The sequence below is a fragment of the Phaethon aethereus genome (genome assembly GCF_964289735.1).
Source record: "Phaethon aethereus genome assembly, chromosome: 8".
Taxonomy (NCBI): Eukaryota; Metazoa; Chordata; class Aves; order Phaethontiformes; family Phaethontidae; genus Phaethon; species Phaethon aethereus.
Genome location: NC_138584.1, coordinates 13,582,699 through 13,599,398, shown reverse-complemented (window position 1 = coordinate 13,599,398; position 16,700 = coordinate 13,582,699). Strand labels below are relative to the sequence as shown.

General features: G+C 35.9%; 1 protein-coding gene across 4 annotated transcripts in view; it reads right to left on the bottom strand.

Moving 5' to 3' along the window:
* Nucleotides 1-16,700, bottom strand: part of COL11A1 (collagen type XI alpha 1 chain) — a gene marked incomplete at its 5' end in the record, with an annotated part of 160,097 nt that overhangs the window by 93,986 nt on the left and 49,411 nt on the right. The window contains 10 exons of one of the 4 annotated variants that reach the window (XM_082002896.1): nucleotides 2,407-2,463; nucleotides 2,716-2,799; nucleotides 4,312-4,386; nucleotides 7,198-7,260; nucleotides 7,624-7,665; nucleotides 9,221-9,283; nucleotides 11,869-12,114; nucleotides 14,350-14,445; nucleotides 14,637-14,783; nucleotides 15,055-15,171. In XM_082002896.1, coding sequence (XP_081859022.1) covers nucleotides 2,407-2,463; nucleotides 2,716-2,799; nucleotides 4,312-4,386; nucleotides 7,198-7,260; nucleotides 7,624-7,665; nucleotides 9,221-9,283; nucleotides 11,869-12,114; nucleotides 14,350-14,445; nucleotides 14,637-14,783; nucleotides 15,055-15,171 — 990 coding nt within the window. Of the gene's footprint in view, nucleotides 1-2,406; nucleotides 2,464-2,715; nucleotides 2,800-4,311; nucleotides 4,387-7,197; nucleotides 7,261-7,623; nucleotides 7,666-9,220; nucleotides 9,284-11,868; nucleotides 12,115-14,349; nucleotides 14,446-14,630; nucleotides 14,784-15,054; nucleotides 15,172-16,700 lie in introns of all 4 variants that reach the window. The other 3 variants (XM_082002898.1, XM_082002897.1, XM_082002899.1) reach the window with 3 other exon arrangements.

The following is a 16,700-nucleotide window of genomic DNA, read 5'->3' as shown; positions in this document are numbered from 1 at the left end:
CTTTGTTAATAAAAGTGGTCACTGGGGGGAATAGCAGCAAGAGCCACTGAGGCATTTCAGTTGCATTGTACTGCTATAATTATACACAATGCAACGGACAATAACCCGGCCAGTATTTTCTGTCGGTGGTAGTAGTGTAAGGATGAGAGGAAAAAGAGGAGGTTGGAAGGGAAGGACTTGATTGTTACTGTTCAGCTGTGGGTTGTTGCTGAAGCATCACATTAAAGAAAGAAAGAAGCACAAAAGAAGGGAAAGGAACCATCTTTCTTATACTACAGTCTCACCACTTCTGTTATGACCAAATTTCCACAACTGGGATGACTGGAAAGAAACTACTTTGGAGGAAAATGCTATTGCATTTTGATGCAAGGAGAAAACCAGGTGGCCTCCAGCAACTTCTGTTGCTGTATTCTATGTATGCTGCTATAGTTGTGACTGGCATATCTCTCCAGTCTCTTTTTCTTCACACAATAAACCAATAAGAACTTGCTTCATCCCTTTCTGTTGGCTAATCAGCAATTGCTTGTTTTCATTTCTCAATAGCGCAATTGTATTATTGTCTGTGTTTTACAACTGGATGCTTGTCTGACCTAATGAAAACTGCTAAGATTATTCTCTGTGTCCATCACCATAATGACAATATAAATAAAAATTAAATTTTGACGTACGTCTGCTGTAAGAAGCCAAATCTAGCTGTGCCATCACAGTAGACAAAATAACAGTTTCCAAATTAAGTGGATCTTTCAAATATGGATACTATACTAACTGTAGAAGAGAATTTCACTCTACATCAGTGGATAAATACAATCACCTGGAAGAAATTTAGAAAAGACTAGTCTTCTACAAAGCTTATGATCTTGGCTGCAGCATTTTTATTTTATATCATGGTACAAATGCTTTATAATAGCTTTTTGAAAGACTGTAAATGCTAAATTATGCTATTTAGTGGACTACTGAGTCTGAAAAGTATCCATTTCCTAAAAGAGGAAATTGCAATTGCAAGATTGATCATGTGGTTTTGGCTTGCTGAGCTTCCTACCTGGCTTTATTCTTTCATTGTGAGTATTGTCCTTTTAAAATATTTGTAGGGATTACAGAGGCAAACCTACTTGTGATCAAAAAGTTGTTTTGCATGTCATCAGAAAAACTGTTTTGTTCCATGTATAGACTTTGGACAAATATTAAGCTTTTTTAACATTCATAAGGCCATTTTCCAAATCATTTGGTATTAGCAGTCAAGCCAAATTGAGGACTGAAGTAAAAAAATACAATTCTTTTAGAAATCTGTATGGTTTTTAATTGTTTATAAGAATGCCTCGTAAGAACTTTCCAGTACTTTTCAGCTTAAATAGTGAGCCATGGTCATTCTGCACACTCTTGCTTTAGTATCTCCTTCTGTCGAGTTTCATACTTATCACAAGAAATTTTGTAAATATTATTACAGAGATGACTGACTGTAGAGACATAGGTAGCTACTTATGTAAAACACCCAGCAATGTGCACTTTCAGTCTAAAAGCCATCAGTATCCTGGGCTGCACCATAAGAAGCATGGCCAGCAGGTTGAGGGAGGTGATTCTCCCCCTCTACTCTGCTCTCATAAGACCCCACCTTGAGTACTGTGTTCAGTTCTGAGGCCCCCAACATAAGAACGACATGGACAGTTGGACTGTTGAATCCTCTGGACTGTTGAAGCGAGTCCAGAGGATGGCCACAAAGATGCTCAGGGGGCTGGAGCACCTCTCCTATGAAGACAGGCTGAGAGAGTTCAGCCTGGAGAAGAGAAGGCTCCAAGGAGACCTTATAGCAGCCTTCTGGTACCTGAAGGGGGCCTACAAGAAAGCTGGAGAGATACTTTTTAAAAGGGCCTGTAGTGATCAGACAAGGGATAATGGTTTTATACTGAAAGATAGTAAATTTAGATTACATATAAGGAAGAAATTCTTCACTATGAGAGTGGTGAGGCACTGGAACAGGTTGTCCAGAGAAGTTGTGGCTGTCCTATCCCTGGAAGTGTTCAAGGTCAGATTGGATGGGGCTTTGAGCAACCTGGTCTAGTGGAAGATGTCCCTCTCCATGGCAGGGGGGTTGGAGCTAGGTGATCTTTAAGGTCCCTTCCAACCCAAACCATTCTATGATTCTATGATTCCATGATTCTATATTCGTTAGTTTTGTTAAGTCTACCAGTGTGCTCTACCAAAACACTCCAAAATCTACAATAAAAAACTGATTTAGTATACAGGTTGCATTGCAGACCTTGAATAAGAATACAAACTATGTCTTTAATTATATCAGTTTCTTTTCAAATAAAATAAGTACAAATACAGAGGCGTAGGCAAGGCCAGAATGAGATCCATGGACTTGTGTTACTGTGTTCTTTAACCTGGGCCCCTTTATTGTTTACATACCACAGGACCCGGTCGTCCAGTGAGTCCCATTGGACCAGGTGGACCTCTCATAGCAATCTGAGAAAACAAACAAAACAAAACAACAGGGATCAAGAAAAAGCTGCCAGCCAGAATACAAATTCTACACTAATACAATTTCATAATGCATTAGCAAATAGCCCCTGTCATTGACTCAGTTGTCAATAAGGATAACTACTGTGATGAGATGATGCTTAGAGCTCTTTATTTCACATCCTGCATGATATAAAATGGAAATTTTTTTGCGCTGTACCGTTGTGTCAGTTTTGTTTGCAGGCTCCTTGTGCTCACCCTAGCTTGCTGAAGAATAGCTTGTGCTTGAGCTTCTTGAGCTGAGATTGTTGGGCCCTTCTCACCATCTCCACCAAAGCGGAACTGCAAGTATCAAAACAAGAAAAGGATTCAGAATTTATCAAATTAAAATCATACTTGTTATTTGCTGCATCTGTGTAAACCACTTCAAAGACACAGTTTCTCATTCTTTAGTCCATTTCACTAATTTCAGAAGACTGCTGCATTGAGGCCACTGGATCCACCATGAATATTAAGTCATTGGAAACAGTTTAGAACTGAAGTGCAAATCTAATCCCTTATGAGCAAACATTTTCTTGATTTCATAGGATTTTGGTTTTCATTTTGTTTGCTTATTTATTTGTTTCAAAAGGAGGCCATAATACTTTCTAATTATCTGCAAAACTTCATTAAATATATGTATCAAAATTAATTAATTCTCTGTACATTGGTAGCTACCCACAGAAAAATGCAATTCAGTTTAAGGCAGACTTCAATTTGAAAAATGTTTAGTATCTAAAATGAAACAGTTTTGTGTCATTTCTGACAATTTCAAAATAAATTACGGAATAAAATTTAAGTACTCGTTGCTGCACTCCCAGACTGTTATTGCTCATGAAACTGCTAGTAGGAGCTTCGCCATGTGGCAGAGACACTAAGCTGCAACAAGCACAGCTTTCCAAAGGTATGGCATAGGCATGCTGGGTATCAGGGCTGTGAATCTTTCACTGCCCACAACAGTTTGTTCAGTTTGCCTGCGTCCAGAGATGGCATAGTAATTGAGGTTTTTCTCCTGCAGTCATATTATCATCAGAATGGAAGGATTTTTTTTAAAAAGTTATGGAAAACTTATTGCTTTAAGCCCCCAGAAATGAGCACCTGAGTTTTTCTAAAATGAGAAGTACCAAGCCTTCTATCATTTGAAAGGAGACCAGGTGGTTTGTCAGGATCCACATAATGTGGAATCAACCACATTTTCAAAATATTTTTCCAAGGAAAATACACGCATACACTTAGGAATAATGAATTCCATGCATATAGTACTTTTGATACCACAAAGCTGCAAGATACTTTAATAGCTTTGGGCTTGTTCTTCCACCTGCTAAAACAGATGGTGTTTTGCTTTGACTCCAGTGGGAGCAGAGCTGGCTATGTGCATATACTTCTATTCAAAGGATGCACTGACTCTTCAAAGAGGACACTGAAGTCAAATTTTAAGCATGGAATGCTTAAAATTCTCCATGTCAAGGAGACTTGAAAGCACACACTCCTCCTGGGAGTACATGCCCTTTGTGCAACAGCAAGCTCCTTGTTTAGGACATATAGTAGTAAATAATAGTTACTGTTGAAAATATAAGGAGGATTTCACTGAGTGCAGTACATTCATGTAGGTTCCAATCTGGCAGCCATGCAGGAGCTAAAGCATATGTTGTGTTTGACAAAAAAAAGGTACCACATCATGTTCAAATGCTTACACTGTACAAGAAACTCATTCCGAACACAAAATCAGATGAAAAAAGAAAACACCTATACATTTCTTGAAACACACTTCCTCTTTTTGGAGGCTGGCTACTGTGTAATGATAATACAACTTACCGGCAACATTAACATGGTACCCGGGGGACCTGCTAAACCATCAGCACCAGGGAGACCAGGGCGACCAGGTGGACCCTAAGAGAAAAAAGGGATGAGAGAAAGAGGGATGAGAACAAAAAGATGTAAGATAAACCCTTTGAGTCACTGACACACACTTACACTTGTATTTGTAATGACACACTTAGAGGTTTAATACTCTCTTTGCAAATGGTTTGGGAATGTTATTCATTATTAGTGAGGTAATTAAAGAGCTGAGTTTGGGGAACAGATTCAGCAATAGGGAAGGAAGCTATTCTCTTTAATTATTTTTACTTACAAATTATGTTAAAAAAAGGAGTACAGAGCACCCAACTATGGAGGCTCTGCTCATGATTTCATAGGTGGGGCTGAGCTGAGATTTGCATTGTATTCCAGTGTTTGCTTTATTCGATATAGAGAACTAACACTGCTGATTCTCTTTAAACCCTTTGAGTAGGCTTAGTTTTCAAAGGCTACAGAAGTCCTGCAGCTATGACTTGAAATCTGTTTTTTTTTTTTAAATCTAACTCTCCCTTACAGTTTAAAAAGAGCTAAACTTTTTGTGTAAGCTGGAGTTGAGGAAATGTGCCAATGAGTGTACATGATTATTGATCCAACGTTATGCATAGATAAATATTGCTGTTGTGCCAACAGTTAGATTTATAATTGATTTATAATCCCAGCAATTTGCATGCTGCATTTTTGCTAGCTGAAGCTGTCAAGGGCAGGAAGGACCTGCATCAGGAGTGCTCATTTGCCTGCTGCATGTCTGCCAAACAAAGTACTCATTTACCAGGACAAGTCTCTGCAGGGTTGCAATGACAGACCAACAAACATCAAACCATCTTAACTGGTTCCTTCTGTGGTTCAGGAATTGAACAAAACAATGGGAAAGCTGATTCAAAAAATGTTGGTACCTTTTCCCCTCTTCAAGAATTAAAATCAGTAGTCTGATGCTGAGTCTGTTTGAGCTCTTTTTTCAAAAATGCCTGAGGCATAAAAAAAAATTCCCTACTAATAACACACTACAGATAAATCTTAAGTTGAGAATTATTACTAATCCAGATGTAAAATATTGAATAAAATGTTGTGATTGTTAAAAAGAACCATTATATAGGCAGGCAATTTTGAGTTAGGGTTAAAAAATAGAAAAATAAATGGACTTGCAAAGCACCCAAAGAACCTTCACTCTGAACTGCAGTGACTTTATTGCATATGATTATGAGTTTTTGTGAAGATTAGAACTGAAAGATTAGATCAGAAGATGAAGATTGGATTACTGAAGATGAAACTAAAGATGAGATTAGTTTTCACTTTCTTCTTCCATTGCACCATTTTATGAGTGAAATTCATCCCTACAGTAAGTAAAAGTGGGACCACTTATGGTCCTTTCCAGAAGGGTATGTTCATTCATTTCTCAGTTGTCTTATACCCGTGATTAGGATTAGAACGATATAATAATTCAGTACAAAAGTGGAAGCACCATAGATAACTACAAAAAGAGGTGGATTTCTCAACTAATTGTTCTGTAGTTCCGTGTTTAAACATTCTCAATTATTCTAGGTATTAATGCAGATGTTTTAAAATTAAGCAACGTGCTTTTCTTAAGTAGTAATTTTCTCAGAACATTACTTTTCTAAATTTTTTACTTAAGATTAAAAGTTGTCAGAATAGTTATAGCAAGAGCTAAAGCCTTTATTCATATACACTGATTGTTGTTCAAGTAAAAAAACAAACCTGTCCACATATGTTTGAAATTTAAAGTAAGACATGTTATTTCATTAGGATGGAATCTGACAGCAATCTGGTTGCAGAATCTGTATTGTTCTCATGAGTTTGGTAACTCATTTCTACAATTATTTATTTGTGTAATGTATTCTTTTATATATAAAACATGAAGTCTGTTCCAAGACAGGCACATGATGTTTAGTCAAGAATTTCCTTATGATGAATTCAGTAAGCAGTCAGGTAAAAAAACAGAGTATTATCAGTAGTTACTCCACTACAATGTGTTAAAATTCCCATTTTGAAAGTTTAAATTCCAAAATATGTTATTTAGTTAATGTACAGGAAAGAAATATGAAAGAAGTGTGGTTGCTGACTTACTATCAAGGTGAAGCATTGTTGGGATTTTAACAATATCTCATTCAGTGAAACAATAGCATCTTCTCAGTATCTTCTATTCACAAATACAGCATGAACATGTTAGACTCGTCAGTAAACTATCACTCATAAAACTCAGAAAAGTTTTTTTGTAGCATATTTTCTTCAGATAAATATATTTAGGCTCTTTCAAAATTCTGTTAGTTGTGTCAGTAAGAAAAGGCTTGTGAGAACACATCAGACTAAAATAATAGCTTAAATTTCAATTATATTCATGACTGGATAGGGTTCACATGCAGTATGTTATGTAATATGGCAAATAAATTCTGCTTAGATCATCTAAATATGATGCATCACTTTCAATATTTCCATGTGTTTTTTGATTCTGCAGAGCTTGTTTTGCCCTGTATCTCTTCATGTTATAGCTGAGGTCATACTGATTTTTTAAAAACTCATTCAATCTATAAGAAATGTCTCTACCTATTGTTTTATTATATTTTCAAATAATTCACATCAAAACAGAGAAATATAGACAAATAGGAACTTAACTTTTTTCCTGTATTTACAGTACATATTCCTGCCACTACAGACATGTTTGTCCAGATTCTCAGCTGGTTTGCTCAGCTGAGTAAATCAGCCTCAGTTCTACTGAAGTTTCTTAAGCTATGTGTATATATTCCAGACCAGGACCTAACCCACTTACTCTTGTACCAATTAGTGCAAGACATACCAGGAATACCCAGGATAATCCTTATGTTGACTTACCCTTTCACCAGGGTCACCTGGAGGACCAACAGGACCTTGTAGACCTGGTGGACCTGTAAGACCCTATGGAAAATGAATGACATTATTACACTGAATGATCTCTGGCAGCATTTTTGAACTATTTTTTCTTTGGAAAGTTATGTTAAACACATATTTGGATAAAATAATTTATAAGACGGCATACTTTTTTTTCTTACAAAAATTTATAGTCAACATTCAAAAGTTTGATTTTCATGTGCACTCAGTTTGTAGCATGCTGTCACTGAAAATGCTGGAGATGAGCCTTTTTTACACCCTTCTAAAAATGCTAAGTCAAATACACCATTTGGGAACTATGATAAGACCAATATTAATTGTGTTAACTCATTACAAAGCACAGTGGATAAATCAAAGGCAATAAAAGGAAACTGTGATTAATCTACTTACAGCAGGTCCTCTTGGTCCCGGTGGTCCTTCAATGAGCATACCCTAGGGCGGGAAAGATACTAAATTTGTCATGTCTTGGAGAAAAATATAAAACATCTTTTTAGCTGAACTACTAAAGTTAATATTCCTTAGTGTTTTGATAAACTTTTCTAGGGATCTTATCTCCACAGCTACTAGAATTGGAATCTGAATTGCTATGTGGCTTTAGAAGTGAGAAAGAGTTCAAGCCTGGAGGAATCTCATAGTACTTGATTCAAAATAATTTTGGGTTGTTTTTTTTTAATGCTGTTAAAGACTTTGATGTGAATAGCTCTGGCCATTTCTATGCTGTGGGTCTTATAGCACCTCTTAGCTTTTTTGAGTGTGGACGCTAGTCCAAATTCCAAGTCATGGTAAGACCTACAATCCTCACTTGTACTTGGCTTTCCATAGGTAGAAGGACTGGATAAACAAGCTGGAAGCTAGCTGTAGTGAACTCGAACAATGTTGGAGACTAGCAGTAGATACCTCTTCAGTATTATGGATGTAAACTAAATGTATCTTGCAGTAGTTTAAAAAGCCATGCATTTTATGAGCTAACACACCCTGAGCTTCTTCACAGATCATGACTGAGAGGTCACAATCTTGACTTGTAATTTGTTCATTATTGTAGTCCTTTTAACTTTGGTGATCAGTAACTTAACCAAATGCTAATCCTGGGATAGGAATATAGAATTGAGAGGGAGCTTTTGGATCATAGAATCCAGACCTTTGATATTTAGGTAACATCTGACACATCACAGTGTTTTATCAGGCTTCAACATAAGCTATTTTTTTACCTTGATATTTCTGTACCTAATTTTCTATGAAACAAAAACCAGATTAAACTTTAATTTCTATTTGGGTCAAATACATATTTGAAAGCAGTCCTTGAAAATTCTAGAAGAGTAAATCACTCCGGCATTCAACTCCTGCTAGATATTATGATTATTTTTGTATAGTCTATGTATTCTTTTTCTAACTGGCAAGCATGATGCTTCAGTATAACTTTGTCCTACTGTAAAAGCCACTTAGTTACTATACTACTATTTAAAGATGAGAAAAATTCTGTAAGCTACTGATCCATTACTGTGCTTATAACCAAATTGTAAACCCCAAAGAAAGTATTTAATTAAACTTTTAGTAGTGTGACTGCACCAGCACAGGTTAAACATACAAGCTTTTATTTAACTTCTCAGAGGGACTTCCTTGCCCTTGTTGAAACTTGTAGTTACAGTGTTACCTGTGCTTAAACTGGAAGCTATCTCTGTAGGTCTGTCCAAGCTGCAATTACTAAATGGCCTGAAGAGCAGATCTATGCTCTGTTTTCCGCTGCACAAGCAGATTGCCCTTGTTTTAAGGAACATGTGATTAGTCTTTTGTGTAACCAAAAGAAAAGGCTGAACAGGCTACTATCTGTAACCACTTTTACACCATCCACACTGCAGGTGATTGTTTCAGAGATCACAGATAAGGTTACTGTCATCCTGTCATGAACAACATGGTTTGATAATCATGTATCAACAGTTTGTATATGTTATATACTGCTAAAGAAAAACTCACCCACATCTGTACTTACAGGTTCAATCACAGCTGGTTCTCCCTTTTGGCCTTTTTCTCCATAAGCCCCATGTCCAGTCACCTGGACAGTAAAAACAGCCCCCAAAATGAAAATAAGTAGAAGGTCTAAGGACGTGGTACATTAGAGAACTGCAGCAACCTCTAACTGAAAGCTAAAGCTGGAATTGATCTGTGCTATGAAAAACACATCGCAGGCAGAAACCATATCAGTCAAAAGTATTTAATACCTGAGGAATGGAAAATGCAAAAACGGCACACATATTTTTGAAATTATTGGATATTGTCCATTTGTAGTTTTCCAGTGAGATGCAATAGATTACATCCCATGGTTTGCATCAGGACTTTGGACTAAGAATCTAAACCTTCTATGTGCAAGTCACAAAGTTGTTTCTTTTTTTATTTGAATGGACATATTCTTGGCAATTAACAATGATTCTTCATGGCTTTCTGAGTTAAGTAAGCCTAAAGTAAGCTGGAAAGAAAGATCCCTTACTCCCATACGGACAGTACCCTTCAAGCTCCTAATTTCATTAATTAGGCATCCACAACATGTAAGTTAGTCTGAGAAGAGTCTGTGACTTCATGGCATAAATGGGAAAGGAGTTATGTGGCATTGTAAATGTTATATAATATTTCATGGATAGCCAGCTGTGCCTCCTAACTACATGAATTTGCATCAACTGCAAAATTCTTTTAGGATCAGCTCTATGGGAAGTTTTGCATTCAGGATTAAGATAACAGAAGTACCCTAAAACAATAGGCCAGTAACACATGCTAAGGGCAGAACACAGACAGATTCAAGTTTCAATGAAAGAAAAAGAAACCTATTTTTTTTCAAACCAGGAGATATGTATTTTTCTTCAGATGTACCTCTCTTGATTGCTAACATATCCACTGCAAACTAGAAATTAAATTCAGCTCTGATCAGATGAAAATTTGCAATGCCTTTTTTTATTTCAGCAGAGTGATTCCATGTTTACACTAAAATAGCTGGGGATTTGAAAATATTAAGGATAATATTACAGTATTTCAATATGAAATATTTTGGAAAGGAAAAACAGAGATATATTCCTGGCTTGTGCATCTTGTATTGATTTATAAAGGCAAAAATCTCACAAGTAACGATGCAATAGTTCATTAAAATCAAGTAGCTAGAGATATACACAAACATGTTTTATTATATTGATGAAAAATGGTTGTAAAAAATTATATCAGGTCTCCACCTATGAAAATATTGCCCCTTTTTTGAAAGTTTCCAGGTACTGAGTACTTTTCATCTTTCCATTTTTACCAAAGGTAGAACTTCACTTGTTCCAAACACATCCATATGTCAAAGGACAATTATATAATATATCTGGTTCAGCAGAGGAGAGTTGTAATAAAGCTGGCACAGGTCAGAGCCTTGGGTTCTAATTCAAGCTCCGTGACTCCTTCAGTTTTGTAGCAGGGCATTTTAAGTTGAAATTTACACCAGGGGATAGTCTACAGAGTCATTTGCTTAATGCAGGCACAAATGGTGCCTTATGGGCTCTTTGCTTTGCAGATAATCTGACCTTTTCTGTGTCACTCTGCCACTGTGTCCCCATCTGTGCCAGAAGGAAAAAAGTAAGCTTGTATCACATTGCATAGATAAGGATCATTAGAAAATACAATGATCCCAACAGGGCTTAGAAAGGAACGATAAATGAAATACAGAAGTATGAGTTTCAATGTTGGCAGAGAAAAGCAACCTCACAGCATTTGCTGTTATTTCTTGTATCCTTTGTAAACTGCAGTTTGGAGTTTGTGAGGAGAAAATAAAGATAAGCCTGAGCAAATAATGCCAACAAAATTCTCCTTTCCTACTATATTTAGGGCCTTCCCAATTAAAAATCCAAGTGGGAATTAATTTTGCTTCCAGTCTTAGTCATATTAGTTTTCTTTGCAGCTTCCATAGTCCAGTAAACTGGTAAATGAGGATCTTGGCACAACTAAAGGAAAATTAATGCCTTGCTGTTAAGCCTGTGATTAAGTCAGAGGGAAAGAGAGTGCTATAAAACACACAAAAAAGAGCATGATTCACAGGATCCACCATGTCATCCTATCTTCCTTTATATATACTGAGCTGTTAAATCACTCCTGCATGGTCATAAACCTGTCACCATTGACTAAGCTTATTTTCATGAAAGACCTTCACCTTCCCACTCATGAATTTTCTCCTTGGAAAGTAGGAGAAGCCATAGGATTCGAGACACATGCATTCCAACTTCTTAGGGTAATCATATAAAAATATTAATACAGTACTTGCACCTGCATTAGAACTTACATTCTTTCCAGCTTTAGCTCTAGTTTAGAAAGATTTTTAAAACTGTTCATTTTATAATTTATTTTATTTTTGGAATTCATCTCTTCTTTACTTTCCCTCCCATCTTCAACCCTCCTCTACTCCCGTCACCAAAAGAGACAAAAACTCTGCATTTAATAAAAATTAAAAGTTCAGGATTACTAAAACAAGAGGATGGGCTTGATCCAAAGCCTATAAAAAGTGAGAATATATCTAATATGTACAAGGATCTCTGGATCAAGCTCTGTACAGTTCTGAGACTGCACAACTATAAAAGAATCACTAAATTAAATTAATCTGCATTATGCCTTCAATCAACTTACACTTGTTTCTGTGATATCGGTCTCTGCAGGAACACCTGGACCAAACTCCTCATTAGTGGAATCAGTTGGTTTCTCTTCATATTCTTTATATTCATAAAAATCATATTCGCCTAAATCTCCATCTACCAGCAGATCAGATTCACTGAGGTCTACTCCTCTGCTTCCATATTCAGTTTCCTCAGTTTTTTTATCATAATCCTCTCCAGTTATGTATTCTTCAGCAAATACTTCTTCAACAGGATTTTGCTATTCATATCAGTAGCAAAGATTTGGGAATGGGAGGAATATGTGAGTTATTGTTAGTAAAGCAATGTAAGCATATGCTGATTCACCATGATGACTTGTCAAAAGAAGAAAGAATAGTAGAACTACAGCATATTGTCTTTTAATTGAAGTCCAAAGGAATGGAAGTCCAGTCTTTGAGACTAATTAAAAGATCTTTGTATAAATAGTACAAAGAAGTAATGCTTTCATACACTTTTTTTTTTTAATTTCCAAAACCACTGAATTCAATATATCCAGTACGCTATGTGTACTGCTTGCTTAACATTACTTTAGTGCCAAATATAGCTAAATTTCCCTGCTTGGTTTCACAATTATAAGCATTCGTGAATGAACATATGAATGAGCAGTGAATAAATTCAGATGTTTTTACAATAACGATGTACAGGAAGTGCAAGCATCACTTTAGTTAAGCCCAGCCTTCTTTATTATTTTGTGTCTATAAATAGCAACGCTGAGCTAAATGTTTCAACTTTTCTCTTGTCAATGATTTTGCAGTTTATTTATCACTGAAAAAGTCATGGTTCATGTCTGTCATGGTATCTCATAAATTTTTTGGCTGAGTCAAATTCCGCCTGCAAAACTCAGATTAATTTTCACATTTCTGAAAACTATGCTTTCATCTTCAAGTATGTAAATTGTCAAACCAAGCAACCAACTTACAAGCACCAAAGCAGTTTAAAAGAATGCTGTATCTGAGATGTACAAAACCATTCGTGAAAAATGAGAGGATTACTTTGTTCTGTTACAGAGGTCTCTTGAAAAGATAACTTTGAAAGAAATCAAAGTTCAGATATTGCTAATAATGGATGGATATTCTAGATGGCCAGACAAGATGAACTAGTATGAACTGAAAAAATATATTAAGATGCTAATCAACATCCAGAGTAATTAAAAATATCTTGATCTAACCATGATATTGAAATATATTGCAATTAAAATAGAAGGCCAGATTCTGATTTAACAGTAGCTTAATCCCATTAGCTACAGGACTATGACTTTTGCCTGACAGCTAGAGTAAATGTGGATCTGAACAAGTTCTAAGCCAAATTTTGCCTTTACGCAGAACTGCTCTCACTAAAGAAAGCATTTAGCACTTTGGATCTACCTCATAACATCTATACTATTGTACTTATACATACAATATACTTATATTGTACTATTTGCTTATAAGTGCCTAAGAAACAGAATGATTTAAATACACCTCTGTCAACCAACTTGTGAGACATGTTGATTTGACACAAGAACAGTTTACAGTAGAATGAGTAAAATATATCTTAATTCACCTTCACCTTCCAAGATACATAATAGGAAAACCAAAAAACAAATTGGGACTCTATCTCTTTTCAAATGGTGTGTCAGGGGGTTAGGGGTGTGTAGGGGGGCAGTTTTGTACATCTTCTAAGCAATATATCTTAATTTTGAAAGGAAAATTTAAAATAAAAATTAAAACGGTATTTCTTATAATCAGCCATCATTTTTCTAAAACAAGCATTAATTAATATGCAGACATATTAATCAACACTGGCTTTAGGTGTAGCAATCTCAAAATAATGTTTAAAGCTTGTCACTGTGGCTTTCTAAAAATGTGGTTTCTAACATAAGTCAAAATAATAATTTTTTTTTTGACAGTTCAAAATACAATGTTTCATAGAACCTCAGTGAAAAGCAGATAATTTGGTTTTGTTAGCTGAAGAACTATTAAAAGAAAACAATGGCTTCTGATTCAACTTCAATATGCTGTTATGGTTGCAACCATTCTTTGTCTTGTGCTAGGCTCATTTTATGCTGTATCTTAAAAGTTACAGGAAAAATTACAGATTTCACTTCCCCTTAGATTAGGACGACTATGTCTAGTATTTAACCTAGTTTATACTAGACATAGCTCCATTCACATTCACACTGAATGCATCAACCCTGTATTTTCACAGCATGTGTCACTGAATGATTTCCAGAATCATGAACTTTGCAGTCTAAAGAGTCAGCAGATCTCTTCAGAATTAATGGGAGTTCTGCCCAAGAAAATAGTAGGTTCTGATATTGGCTGAGAAAGCATAAAATTGCATTAATTGCTGTTATGTATAGATATGTATATTTACACAGACATTCATCCTTTTAAAATGTGTTTGTGCTTTTTTAATCCTTGACACCTGGTAGGCAAGTATTTTTGCCTATCATTTTCTCAAGAGTCCTTATTACCTCATTTGCTTCAGTAGTTCTGGAGGGAGCTTCTGTCTGGGGCCCATAGTCATTTTCAGCTATGTTATATTCTTGAAATCCATCAACAATGTTTGCCTAGTATTAAAGAAAAGGTACATTATTAAAAAAAATCCTGTAGGAAAAATTCAAGAGGTATCACTTTTATTCAGGTTATGGTATTAGCCAGACGTATTCATCTAGTGGGGTTAGGTATATTTTTTCTTATTATCAGAGATCTTCCAGTCTTGGCCTGAGAAAGATCTTGATTATTTCTTGGCTACCTTTACCCCTAGTTTGCCTTTTGATGCTGCTTGATAACTTTTCTTCTTCTTGGATGCATATTTTTCAGATTTTTTTGTTGTGGCCTTTTGGGGTTTGTCCTTTGAGCTAGCGGCCACTGTCCTCTTCTTCTTTTTGACCATGGCTTTCTTCTTCTGCAAACGTTATGAAAGATGGAATGGGAAAACATAAATAAAATGAAAAGAAAATTGAGAAAGCATGAATGAAAGAAGAGTAACCAAATATGAGATGAATGCTGTCAGCCATGAGACCTTCCATCTCTAACTGAAAGCAAGTGTTACAGCTACAGAGTAAAGAAATGAGTAAAAGGAAAACATTAAGCTTACATACAGAAGACACAAATTGACAAACCATGTAGTAGGGGACAGCTGGACACCACACAACAAACAGATCAGATTCTGTTACCTCTGTTTGTGCTACTGTCTCTTCGAACAGTGGGGGTCCCTCTGTTACAGAATCAGTTTCTTTATAATCTGCATCCCCATACTCATAGTCATATTCGATAAAATCTTCTGGTGTGTACTACATTGCAAATGGAAAAATATCAGGCATTCCCATGTTAGTGGTAGCAAACTAGATTAGAAATACTAGAAAGCATCTTAACCTTTACTTAGGAATAAAGCTTAAGAAAATTAATTAAAATTTAATTAAATTAAATTGTATGAACTTTTCAATACAGTTATTCATTTGGTAGAAAAATACAATTTCTTATTTCTTTCAAAGCACCATACAGAAGTAATAAAAAAGCAAGTAGAAGTGCCAGGAAAAAAACTCTCTTTTATTGGACTGCACAGAAGAATCAACTATAATTTGGATTACTGGGAGCACCAACTGCTTTGTGAAATCATATACTTATTTAATCTTTTAATTGCAAATAATGACTTTTTTTACCTATACTTTTTTACATGTGTTGTTTTCAGGTGACCAGAAGAGTGGAGAGATGTCAGTATCCAACATGAATAGGGTAAATAATTTCAGATACAGGAAAGAGGCTACAACTCATAAATAACCATGGCTATCATCCTCTTGTTTGACAGAGTTCTCAAAACCAGGGCAGCTCCACGGTACCCATTGCCTAAGTAAATACTTCCCTGGTATCATTTCATTTAAAGGTCAGATCCTCAGCTGCTGTAAATTGCTCCATAGCTCTGTATCTGTAATAACTAGTATCAAATGAAGATTTGGCCCACAGAACTTTTACAAGAGAAAATGGGTTTAGAATTGGCTTGTATATTGTTGTGAATATGATCTAGGGAGCCAGGAACTCCTGATCTGTAATCTTGGCTGTGCCATGAAGATACTGGTCTAGATATTACGTGCATTATGTACTACTCATCACAGCTGAGAAGAAAGGGCAGCTTTAATTGTCTTACCACTCCTTTCATGCTTGAAGCTATAGGAACTGGTTAGTCCCGTAAATTAAAGCAGCCTCATGGCTGCTACCAATTCTCTTTACATCCCCAGGGAGCCAAAAGAAGATGGAATTCTGGCCAGAATTTGGCCAAGTATCTGCTTTCCCTTGTTTAGGAAGAAATATTCTAATGTGCCTTATGTGACCTAGCCACTTCTGAAACCTCCTCTCCCCTGTTACAAGTCAGCATCACTGTCTGTAAAATGTAGACAATATCTGTTTGTTTCATTAGCTTGCTGAGAGCGTTACTACATTACACTTCCAAATGATTCTGAGGATTCATAGAAGTCATAAATACCATCAGCATCAGAAAGAGATTAACATTTTAGAAGAAATTATAAATGAGATGAAAACAGATGTCCATATTCCAAAATATATTCTACCATGTGACCAAACTACTGGTTTAACTGTTTTCCCTGGCAAGCCTTTTGATACAATTCTTGTACTTATGATTTTAGTGTGGAGAAAATATGGAGAAGTTGATTTCCTCATGAAGTATGAGACTTACACCAAAAGGCCTTAATCATTTAAAAATCACTTTACATGGGTTTCTGTTACTTCTCCTGTGACTCCTCAGAGTCCTACCATGACAGACAGGTTTCCTTAAAAAGAAGATATAGATTTTTTTAAGAAGTCTGAT